We start from the raw sequence: 12692 nt of genomic DNA on the forward strand, positions 1-12692 counted from the left end.
GCTTAACGTCTTCATTATGCAGAATTTAGCCTTTTAGAGTGTTGTAATACTACATACTGTGGCTATTGATTCATTAACATATAAATAGCATAATGTTGTAGTTGGTTGAGGTGCAACTAATTTAAAGTAACTGTTGCTAGTTTAATTTGTTGCACTGTGCTATATTTCATAAACTGATCACGTGTTTCACAGTGGAGTGGAATAAAAAGTGAAGTAAAAATTATTATATTTTCCTCTGAAGTGTAGTGGACTAGTAGAAAATTACAAATTGTACTTGAATAAATATACTGTGCTAGTTTCCACCACTGGTGACCAAGAGGGACCTTATAGACTTTACCTGATTCATCCCAGGTGTGAATCCCAGGTTGTGCTCTGCTATCTCTGATGATTTTTTCATTGATATTTGATTACCACTGAGTACTTTGGGTTACTTATATGTACTTTGTACATATATACTTGTACATAGCCTACTACTAACTATTGTTCACTTCGTGCACACTTTATTTAATAATCTTTTTATTCATTTGTTTAGTAATGCTGAGTTCTCTATTTATGTCTCAACAGTTCAAAACATCAGACCAAGATTTATTATCTCATTGTATTCAGAAAATCTTGCTTGCCTTCTATACTGAAGTCTTGATCGCATCTTATTGATTAACATGTCGAATATCTGATATTCTCTGATCTCAGTATTTTGCATCCTGAACATAATTGATGATAGGAGTGATTGTGGGGTCATAACACCTGGGTTATATAAGATCTATGTGGACATTGCAGCTACGATTATACAAATATGATTTTAGGAGCCAGACCAACAGTACCCGGAATTTTGCACACGTTTTGATCTTCTGTTTTCATAGTGTTTCTGTATCAGATTAGCTCTCTGTTAAGGTCCTGTCACTCTGTGTTGAATCAGTCAGTCGGGTCTGAATAGATGCTGTCAGGACTGGCTTTGCCCAATAAAAACATAACCTACTTTTTAACCCACGGTTCATATGTTTGACCTACTTTCCTCCCGGCAGCGTAAATCCACAGAACTGATGCAACCGGGAGTGGCGGACTGCAAACCCCGCCCAATTTCTATCATCTAGTTTATCATTGGTCTGATTATGAAGCTGTGTCTGTTCTGATTGGCTACTGTCGCTGTTCGTTACAGTTATGGACCTCGCTGGGGCTGAGTAAAAGGGAAGCCACGTTGACACAAAAAGTGGTGTTTTATGTTATTTTTCCGACGCCGACAAGTGACGGACACGTCGTCAACTTACATCTGACAATTCAGGAACCTCAACTGTAACATTTAGGGAAAGGTAACTATGTCCGTGTTGTCTGAATTTGTCGCATTTGTTATTCATTTCTGACTGTGAAACCTAGCTAGCAGAGCTAGCCGAGGACAGGTGGTCATCAGCTAGCTAGGAAATGCTACCATCCTGATCAGCATCAAATGGAGCGCTGATTTTACTCACTAATAATTAGCAAACATAAAACAGTCCATATATGAACTTTTGAACAGTTTAAATCGTACTATTCCAGTGATCAGTCATTAATGATACAAACACAGTTGTGTCAGTAAGTTGGAAGTCAAAGCGACATTTTTTATAAAATGTGACAATGACTTTTATCTGAAAATAAAGCTGACAGCTGTAAATCAGTGAATGTGCCCACATCCCAGTAAAATCACCCATGGGTGCTGCCAGTGTCAGAGGAGGCATTTCATCATCATTCAATGTCTATGAATCTGAGCCAGGATTTTTCTCTAGATTGCATCATTATCAAAGTGTCTCTTTGCTTTTGATAAGTTAAAACTGGATCCGCAATTCATCAGAAGTCAGTTGTGAGAGGGGTATTGTATATAAGGGTGTTTTGCTCATAAGTCCGTGGACACCTGCAACAGTTTTCTGACTGTGTTTTACAGGACAGAGAAGCCACATCATCTGACAGGATGAGTGTTGGATTCATTGGAGCAGGCCAGCTGGCTCATGCACTGGTGAAAGGGTTCACAGCTGCAGGTGAGGCCACTTTCTGTACTGTGCAATCTTTGCCATGCACTGAATCTAACTTCACTGATGTCAGACCGTAAACCCATATCAGCTGTCTTTGGCAAGGATAAAAATACAGTCACATTTATACATTCACCACACATAAAATAAGGCCCACAGAGCTGCACTAGAAGACCCATTCTGCACATATATACTTGCACAATGCACAAATCATGTGTATGGGCTCAGTATTGTGATGTATAATAGCTTTTTAATAACTGTCCTTTCATTTATTTTGTTTTATTTATTTACTTGAGATAGTCCTTTATCATTTCCTTACTGTTAGACTCCTCCTCCTACTGCTTCAACATGTGAATATCCCCCCTTGGGATCAGGAAGGTCTTATCTTACAGTTGTCGTTTTCCATCTCAGTCTACATCCTCATACTCTTCACATCCTCCTGTGTCCCCCCCCAGGTGTGATTGCTACACACAGGATTACAGCCAGCTCCCCAGACACAGACCTGCCGACTGTGTCGGGGCTGAGGGTGAGAAGACGAGTTTCTGCATGAATGTATGGTGGTGTCTGACAAATTGGAAGTGGTGAAAACATTGTTGTGAGCATGCATGTTTGCGAGCATGAGCTTGTCTGAGAGGATATAATGTGTGCATGTTAACAATGCCTATTTGCCCCCTTCCCTGTTTTTTTCCCCTTCCTTCTTCATCTTCTGCAGAAAATGGGGGTGAACCTGACAACTAGCAATAAAGAGACTGTCAATAAGAGTGATGTGCTCTTCCTGGCTGTGAAACCCCACATCATCCCCTTTGTTCTGGATGAGATTGGGCCAGACATTGAGGACCGTCATCTCATAGTGTCCTGTGCTGCAGGTGTAACCATCAGCTCCATAGAGAAGGTCTGCCTCCTTCACCATTTCTATTCTCTGCTGCTCCCTGATCTAGAGTTATTAAACTTCTGATGTTTCTCAGGCACTCTACTAGGGTTGCACAATTAATGAAAATATAATCAAGATGGCAATATGGCCAAATGCAATATCCACATCCAAAGAGCTGGAAAAAGAGCTGCATTTTTTTTTTTTTGATAGAGGTAAAATGTGTCACAACCTTGTTGTGCATTGTTAGCACCATAAGTGTTGTGGTGCTACAGAGACACCCGGCCTACAAATCATATTCTCCAGATGTACCAAAAGATGTAAACATGTTTGTTTGTTACAAAACTTAATAAAAATCACATCAGCATCATCATTTAAAAAAAAATTTCAGTGAAAAAACAACCATTCCAACTGAAATTGCATATTTCTGCCAAAATAATTGCAACATGATTTTTTTTTTTTTATCTATATATATTGTGCAGCCCTACACTCTGCCCTCTTATATGTTTTCTTTCTCCTCTCATTTCCATCTCAATTTACATTCAAGTAATTTTGGCATTGATCCTAAAATGTAAAAGAAATAGTTTTAAATCTTTGTTCCTCTTCATGCCTGTGTTCTCATTCTTGTCATTTTAACAGAAGCTGCTTCAGTACCGTACAGCCCCTAAGGTCATGAGGTGTATGACAAATACTCCGGTGGTGGTGAGAGAGGGAGCTACAGTGTACGCCACTGGGACACATGCAGAGGTAAAGAGGGATGGATAGAGGGATGTGGATACAATAGTCAAATGGTTTATGAATGCATTAATAGAAAGGAAGGATTTATGTTTTTAGGATCAGTCAACACTTTACTGTGTTTTCTATATATATGTAACTCTAACCGTGTCTCCGATAAATGTACCAGAGAGCTGCACAGGAAGGGTGGATTGGACCTTCTGCTCTCACCAGTCTTTCCCTGATTTTTTTCTTCTTAGATCTTATTAATAAGCATGTTATTTTCCTCCTCCTTTCAGGTGGAGGATGGCAAGTTACTGGAGCAGCTGATGGCTAGTGTAGGTTATTGCACTGAGGTGGAGGAGGACCTCATTGATGCCGTCACCGGGCTGAGTGGCAGTGGACCGGCATATGTAAGTGTCAAAGCTATCATCTAATCATTTCAAGCTTCTTTGTCCACTAAGACAGCCTCTTGTTTGGACCGATGTAGGAATGATCTGATGTGCAGTGTTTTTGGAAGACTGGTTGCCATAAAACTTAAGTATGTTTTCAGCTGTCAGGCCTCACAGCTACAACTTCAACTAAAGATTATTTATCTATCACTTTTTTTAAATGAATTATTTAGCATAAGATGTCTTAAACAACGACAGTAGCAATCAGAAGTAAACAAACCCTGACAGTGATGGAGTGTTGGCTCTGACAAAGTCAAAAACTCAATGTATTTAGTTCGTAATAAGATGCAGAGAAAAGCAAGTCAATCTGCAAGCAGCAAATGTTTGGTATTTTTATATTCTTAATAAATGACGTAAATGTTTTTTTTTTTTGTGTGTGTTGATTGACTTAGTTGATTAAACACCAACTCATTTTGGCTTTATACACTGTTGTCAACACCAGGCTGCCTGTCAGTTAAAATCCTCACTCTGTCATTCAGTGGCTGGTAATATTTATTTATTTATTTATCTATTTATTTATTTATTTTAGAGGTTTTCAGGCTTGAGACCAGGACATTGGACAAACAGTGGCAGGGAGGAAGCTGAAGGAGAGCCAGGGTTTTTCTGAATTAGTACATGTTCTTCTCTAATGAATGTTTCCGTTAGAAAACATATAAAGAAGCTCAGCTGTGGTAATGACTTGTATTACCATGCATGTATTTCCAAATCTCAATCCTTCCTGCTTTCTAAAACGGTCACGTCAAATGTACTGTGTAGCAGACAGAGGTGCGCGGTGGTTGAGCAAATTAAAAATAATTGTGTCCGTCGGGTTTTATCTGCTTTCTGCATAGAGCTTGAGCCTCAGACAGGTATTTTTAAATACAGTTGAAAAGCTCTGAGTACTTTTTTTTTCTCTCTCTAAACTGACTGAGGAAGCAGCAAGGTTAAATCTATTGGATGTCAGTCTTTAAGAGTCAACTTATTGTTCTACCCTACATTATGCAGAATGAAGGGTAAGTAATCAGTAAAAGAGAAGCAAAGCCAAGTTTTCATATGATGAATTTATATAGTTACTCTTTGTAAATATGCGATGGCATTGTTGTTTTAAAGGGAAAAATGTTATGTTTTTACAGGCGTTCACAGCGGTGGATGCTCTCGCAGATGGAGGAGTGAAGATGGGTCTGCCCAGGAGACTGGCTGTCAGACTTGGAGCTCAGGCCCTACTGGTGAGTTGTGTGTGCGTGTGTATGTGTGTGTGTGTGTCTCTGTGTGTGTGTGTGTGTGTGTGTGTGTGTGTGTGTGTCCTCATCTCGTGTAACATTTTGTCTACTTGATCCACTGGTCGTCTGTGTATCTGAAGTCAGAGAACACATTAGGACTGAGTTGCTGCGTTCAGTGCACCCAACACTTCTACTGTCTCATTACTAATGACTTTAATTCACTAATAATGATGAAACTATAGAAAAATAAATGTAATAAACATTAACATTGCTTAATTGTTTTAATGCAGACACTGATGTGATCACATCTTGGAGAATATTCACTTCAGACTGTTTTAATTGTGACAGCTGCTTCAATCTCAGTGTGTTGAGCTCCTTCCTGCATCTTTAGCAGCAGTCTTCTCTGCTGAAAAGCCTTTTCAGATGTTGTTACATGTTGCAGACAATAAATATCCTTGGTCTGAGTGTCTTCTCTTGTTTGCGCATTTGACTGTGGGAAACGCTCACTAAAGACAATATAGTAGCATAGTCATGTTAGCCTGTTGTAAGCCAGCATGCTGCCGGGAAAACCTTTACATTAGCTTAGATTTAATTTCCTGTGGGAACTTTTATTCTATATTACAATGCACATCAAGATGGCACAAGGATTTGTGCTGCGGAGGATGGATGCTGTATTAGCATTCCATGACACGATAAGTTGACCTTCATACAAATCCTCATCTCCCCTCTTTGTCCTTGTGCTCCTGTTTCTTTTCAGGGAGCTGCTAAGATGTTGCTCGACTCAGAGCAGCACCCCGGCCAGCTGAAGGACAACGTGTGCTCACCAGGGGGTGCCACCATCCACGCACTGCATGTCCTGGAGAGTGGTGGCTTTCGCAGCCTCTTGATCAACGCAGTGGAGGCTTCATGCATCAGGACACGGTGAGACACTTCAACCTGAAAACACAAATCACACATGTATCAGCACCAAGGGTTTCTCAACTTTTTCTTTCCATTCTTGGCTCCCTGGGCCACTGATTTTCAGTTCTTATTCATCTTTTTCAACTAATTGAGTAATTTTTTTTTTGTCTCTAAAATGTCAGAATAATGAGAAATGTCCATAAACTTTCAGAGCTAAAATGCAATCTTCATCAAGTCTTCACAGTAAAAAGATGGAACCACCTTTTGCAAGTTTGATGCCTGAATGTTTATCAGAAACAGTGGACTTTCTGACAAGTGACAATCAATGATTGTGGCACTAAATGTGAACATTTTATATTTTTATACTTTACTTTGAAGACAATGAAGGGCAGCCAAAAATACATATTATATAAACATGATTCTATATTCCTAATCAGTTGTTTTATTTTATAATTCACATCAAATAAATATGAATATTTCAGGCATACGATTCTCTCTTGATCTTGCTTCTCTGTTGAGTGAACCCTGATAGCTCTAGTTGTGACTTAAAGGGCTGGTGCTACCTTCATGCTTTTCATTAGTAAAATTGACAGAAATATGATACACAGCTACATTTGTACTGTACATCTGATGCCAGGCTTCCCTTCCTTTCACAGGGAGCTGCAATTCCTGGCAGACCAAGAGCGTATTTCTCCAGCAGCCATTAAGAAAACCACATTGGACAAGGTGCTCCAGCAACCTGGAGTCACAGTCAGCGGAGTGGCTAATGGGAACGGTAGATCGGGGCTCAACCTGTTCAACAATCGCAGCCCAGGGATCAAGAAGAAGAACTGAGGACACAGTGGGGCAGGCACACACACAAACATGTTACAGGTTCAAGTGTACTACATGTACACATGTGGACATACATACATCTTAAACTATTCAGCCATAGAAATTACAAAACGGACTCGGGACTGGTCTGAGATCACATCCAAATTACTTTGCCAAAATTATTTATTCATACTTGAATAACACGCGGACAGTGGACGTGATGGTGTCACCACCACCTTACACACAAGCACAGGTGCATTCCGGGTGCATTGCTCACAGTTATAGCCTTATGTTGTGATGCAGACTGTCTACAAATACACAAATCCAGATACACACTGAAGAGCAAGAGTGCATTTACAATCTGTTGTCTATCTGTTTGGGCTCTAGACTATGTAGAGCTGTTGAACAGTAATGACCCAGTGGGCCATAATGGGATCCTGGTACCGGCAGCAGATGGCTGCTGGGATACCATCAAGCTGTTAGTGTATGTCTTAAATGTCTTTATTTAAAAACAAATGAAGCCACCTTGTAAATCATCACGTACCGTTCTTTTGTTTGTAAACAAATAATTATCTTTGTTTGGCAAACAGTGTTATACGGTTAATGACTGAATATGGACTGAACAAAAATTTTAATAACTTTATATTTGCTTGTTTTGATTGTCATATATGAACACTATGGTCCTCATGGATACAATACCCTCCCTGCGTGTTACAATGGGGTTTCTAGCACATCAAGAACATTGTGCCTTTGACCCTTAAACAATTTTTTTTTCTCACACATAAAGGTCATTCCAAGCTTGAAGACACCTCTGATGTCAACAGTTTTCCTCAGATCCCTCTGTTCTCTTTCTGTCAGCTAGTTTTTGTTGCGCTTACTTCATGACATTGTGGGTCTTAAACCCAAAATCTTGACCTGTTATCTTGAACCTTCAGATGTTTTACACCATCAAGGCACTTTTTGTGTTTTCTCTCATAAGGGAATGTAATGTTAGCTGAAAGTGCTACAGGATAGTTTAATTCATCTAAAAAGCTTGAAGAATATGTTCATGTGGTTATGAAAGCATAACATCAGCCACAAATCCGTCCTAACTTTGTATTTTGTATTTTTCTGTATATTTTTATCCCCATAATGTTACATGTTATGTCTTGTTTTGTTTGGCATATCAACAACTGAGCTGGTGTGCTAGTCTCCAGACAATATTAAAGAAGCAGAATCAAATATCATTGTTCCAAAGCTAGTTTCTCTTGGACTCGATAGTGTGTGAGATCAGTTTTGACTGCTCTGCACTGACTCTTCCATTTTCTTGGCTCCTTTTTGGTTTTCCACCTTTTGTGTAGTAAAGTTGTTCCTTCTTGGTTTAGTTATAGTTCGTGGTTTCCCTCGGACTACGACTAACCAGACTATCAGTAATTGATAAAGATGCACCCTGGCCTGCAGATGGCGCTGCATGATCAGTGTGACCCATTTGCACATGCCCATGAAGATCAAGTTACACTCGTCACACAGATGCCACTTGACAGGGACTTAAAATTGACCCTGGTCTAACATCAAATATAACTACACCACCTCACTAATTGGTAAAGAGCATTAACTGTAGCGCTACAGTTACATGGCTCACCTGCTCATCATCTAAGACCCTTCTGGAGTCTTATTTTATCTCCCCTGGTAGGTCACTGCCTCTTGAGTACTTCCCCAAGCAGATCCCTCCTCTATCAAACTCAGACTATGCATGTGCCATAAATAATAAGGGTAATGGTGTTTTTCCTCACTGGCCTGCTGATGCATTGTGATTGGCTGTTCTAAGAGGAAACACGGTCCAATTTTAGAAACTTTCTGTCAGCAGGACATATGACCAGTGTGTGGCATCCTGGATTTCCCTCTAGATCCAGCCCTCTCCTCTTCTTTCTGAGAGGTCTTCACATTATCATTACTTGACAAGCTTAGAAACACAGAGGTGCTGTTGGTGAAAGAACCTTTCACTTCAGTGAAAGTCCTGCATTTAATATCCTGAGTATTATCAGATAAATGTACTACAAGTATCAAAAGTAAAAGGACTGTCGTTCTGCAGAAAAACTCCCTTGTGATTGATGGAATATTATATATGACATTATAGGTCATAAATATTGATACATAAATACATGAGCAGCATTTTACTGTTGTAGCTGCTCGAGGTGGAGCCAGTTTTAATTACTTTATTTACAGTTTGGTAGTTAAGTCCAGTGGTGTCCACCCCCCCACCCACAAAAAAAAGAAAGAAAGTTTATAACACAAATCTGAGCGATTGTGAGATGATAAATGGAAGAGAAGAGAAAGAAAAACGTTCTGCTACACAAGTTTTTGTACTTCTCTCTTTTCTCTACCTTTGTGGGCCTCAAATGGTTATTTAAATTAAACAACAGGAGCAGTTTAGAAGGGAAATCACTCTTTGAGGGAACTGTTAACAACTCACAGTCATGTGAAATGTGACGAGCTCCAGCCAGACCCTGCTTTTTGCTAAGGAACCACAAGTCAAAAAGGTTGGAACCTCTTTTTTGGTTTAATTTTGCATGCATGAATTGTAGTTTATAAGCTAATCATTTCAATCTAAATCAGTAACTAGAGCTATCAGATGAATGTAGCAGAGTAGAAGTAGACAGTGGCATTAAATGGAAAGTAAAGTACAGGTAAAGTGCAGGTACTTGTATTTAAGCACAGTACTTGAGTAAATGTTACTTTCTACCACTGGGTGCTGTGAGCTTACAAACTAAATATCAATAAGTTCTGAGTTAGTGTGATAGCAGAGGACCCAAGCGCAGCTACATGTGGGTATATTAAGAGACAGTAGCTACAGCAGACTCGAAGCCCGGTAAATGCTTTCTTACATATTTGGGCCCGTCCCTGTGCTCCAGGCTGCTACATTTTGGATTAACAGATGCCACTTTGTGCTGGAATGAGATAGGCCTGTGGGTCTATTCAGGCAATACACAGGTGCATAATGGTGAAGTAAAAATGATGGAAGAAAAGTGATGGTTTGTGAAGAGCCATGTCCTCATTATAATTGAGCAATTTATAGCTGTTGTAGGATTAGTTTATTTTTCTTAAACTAATACACACACCAGTGTCCCTTGATTAAATTGCAACCCACAAGCTCTTAGTGCTCTCAGGCTGTTTATTTGTGCGTGCAATGGTTTTTCCTCCGCCACTGAAGTGTCTCGGTAATCCCTCTTTTATGCCGAAAGGTTATTCTCCGCTTGCTCCTGCCGCTCTCCGTTAAGATTAGCCATTCCTGGAGAGACTTCCATTTGCCTCTCATTATTAGACTTCTGTTACCTTTCGTTGGTCGGACCGCTTTGAGCGCCTCTCTTCCACCCAAGGTGAAGAGGATGTGCTCTGTGTCAATCATCTTGACACCAGCAGAGGGTCTAAGATGGCAGTTCAGTGGCAGATAATCCTGGAGTGGAAAGTTTTGGTGTGGTGGTGTGTGTGTGCTGTGTGTTGTGTGTGTGTGTCTGAGTGTGTGTGTGTGTGTGTGTGTGTGTGTGTGTGTGTGTGTGTGTGTGTGTGTGTGTGTGTGTGTGTTTTCGTGCATGTGCGCGCTACAGCCCAGCATGGGATTTCTGTCCACAGGTAGGCCAGATGCTACCTGTCATCTCTGTTCAATCAATGTAATCACTGACCTTTGCAGTAACATGGTTGTTTGCATATCGTATCAAGGCCAGGAGGAGAGCTAGAAACCAAGAGGAGTGAATAGATGGAGGAGCTTTTTCTTTCTTTTTGTTTCTCTCCTCCATCACCTCCACCACACATCTACCTGATCCTGTCTACAATGAAAAACTTAGAGACGAGCAAGAAAAGAGGTGTTTGTTTGTGGCCAGTCAGTCTTCCATGTTCCTGTTTCACTGTTTGTGCGCTGCAGCGTTGTCAGTAATGTGTGTGTGTGTGTGTGTTTGTGTGTTTGTTTGTGTGTGTGAGACTTGTGCACAACTGTGATCTCTGAGCTGATACAGTATCAGCTTGATGCAGCTGTCTGGTGAAACGGTTGCAGAAAAGAGGAAGCTCCGACGGTTACCACACAGTCAGTGAATCTGCAGTATGGGCTTCTCTCTAATGCCAACCTGTAGTGTACAAGTCTAGAGGAGTCATGGAGACACACACCTGTGTTCGATTGATGCCTATCTGGGAATGAGACATGCACAGGAGTGTACAGTGGCATCAGAAAGTATTCAGACCACTTCCCCTCTTGCACACTTTATTGCTTTGTATATTTGATCTGATTTTCAATGGATGAAAGTAACATTTTTGCCCATCAATCATCAATCTACACTCAATAACCCAGAATGAAAAAAGTTTATTAAAAATCAAAAACTGAAATCTATTTATTCACAAAAGTGTTCAGATAAATTCATTACTTTGTAGAAGCCCCTTTGGCAGCAATTAAAGCTTTGAGTCTTCTTGGATAAATCTCTATGAATTTGCTCACCTGGATTTGGCCAGTGAGTCCCATTTTTACTGGCAGATCCTCTCAAGCTCCGTCAGATTGGATGGGAAGTGTCTGTGAATGGCGATCTTCAGGTCTCTCCACACATGTTCCACGGAGTTTAAGTCTAGGCTCATCCTGCAGCCTCCAGCGTTTTCTTAGCTGTGTGCTTCAGGTCATTGTCGTGCTGAAAGGTGAACCCTCACCTCAGGTCATGTGTACTCTGGAACGGGTTTTCGCCAGGTTTTCTTCAACGACCTCTGTATTTGGCTGCATTCATGCTACCTGACCAGTCTCCCTGTCCCTGCAACTGAGAATCCCCCCATAGCATGATGCTGCGAGCACCATGCTTCACCATATAGATGGTATGAGCCGGACGATGAGCAGTGCCTGGTGTTTTACAGACATAGTGTTTGGAGTTCTGCTCAAAGAGTTCAATTTTTGTCTCATCAGACCAAACAATCTTTTTCCTCATGCTCTCAGAGTCCTTTAAATGCCATTTGGCAAACTCCACTGTGCACTGTCATATGCCTTCTCCTCAAAGTGGCTTCTGTCTAGCTACTCTACCATAAAGAGCTGAGAGCTGGCGAAAATGCTAATTCTAATTCTATCCATTCACAATTAAATGAGCAACATTAAACTGCATTTTAATGAGGCAAGCTCACATTCCTTCCTCAAATCTGCAAATGAACTTGTAGATTTAACTCAGATAAATGTAGTGGAGTAAAAAGTAGATCATTTCCCTCTGAAATGTAGTGGAGTATAATGTAATGTAGAAAGAAATTTAAATACTGAGTTCAAAATTCTCACAAGTACCTATTGAGTTACTTATGACACATCAGTTTTTCAGAGGTTTAGCTTTTGTGCTGGCCTTCAAGGTGTGGTGGGGGGGTTCTCCACCACAGTTCAGATCTTTTACTTAGGTAAAAGTGTAGAAATAGTATAGTACCATATTACAATCAAGATATACTTAAAGCACAAAAAGCAGAAGTGCTCATTACACAGAATGGCCCAGTTCAGAATATATGTTGTATATGTATAATGGATTATGTATGTCACTTTTATGTTGTGGTTTAAGAATTATAACAATTTAATATACTTGTTATTGGTTGATGTTATGTATCTGAATCTACAGTAGCCAAAGTTTTCAGATCAATGTTGTAGAGTAAAAAGTACAATATTTGCCTCTGAAATACTGCGGCAGTATGTGCGGTGTGTAGAGTAGCATAAAATGGACAGAAAGTAGTACTCTAAGTACAAGAATCACTAAATTGTGCTTCACCTTGTGTA

General features: G+C 40.2%; 1 protein-coding gene across 1 annotated transcript; it reads left to right on the forward strand.

The window, feature by feature from the left end:
* The first annotated feature begins 1163 nt into the window (after window positions 1-1163).
* LOC111229255 (pyrroline-5-carboxylate reductase 1, mitochondrial-like) lies at window positions 1164-7928 on the forward strand. The gene is made up of 9 exons (XM_022755506.1): window positions 1164-1307; window positions 1913-2006; window positions 2453-2523; window positions 2710-2889; window positions 3505-3612; window positions 3879-3992; window positions 5144-5236; window positions 5988-6151; window positions 6787-7928. Exons 2-9 carry the CDS (start codon window positions 1940-1942, stop codon window positions 6962-6964), a joined length of 975 nt encoding a protein of 324 aa, XP_022611227.1. The 5' UTR covers window positions 1164-1307; window positions 1913-1939; the 3' UTR covers window positions 6965-7928.
* Window positions 7929-12692: the final 4764 nt, after the last annotated feature.

The sequence above is a fragment of the Seriola dumerili genome, unplaced genomic scaffold, assembly GCF_002260705.1.
Source record: "Seriola dumerili isolate Sdu_G_001 unplaced genomic scaffold, Sdu_1.0 BDQW01000230.1, whole genome shotgun sequence".
Taxonomy (NCBI): domain Eukaryota; kingdom Metazoa; phylum Chordata; class Actinopteri; order Carangiformes; family Carangidae; genus Seriola; species Seriola dumerili.

What these genes read in the sequence shown, in the direction of transcription:
- LOC111229255 (XM_022755506.1), top strand. Translation starts at nt 1,940, where the DNA reads ATGAGTGTTGGATTCATTGGAGCAGGCCAGCTGGCTCATGCACTGGTG. An exon ending in GAAAGGGTTCACAGCTGCAG is followed by an intron (nt 2,007 to 2,452) that starts GTGAGGCCACTT and finishes GTCCCCCCCCAG; the next exon opens with GTGTGATTGCTACACACAGG. An exon ending in TTGGAGCTCAGGCCCTACTG is followed by an intron (nt 5,237 to 5,987) that starts GTGAGTTGTGTG and finishes GTTTCTTTTCAG; the next exon opens with GGAGCTGCTAAGATGTTGCT.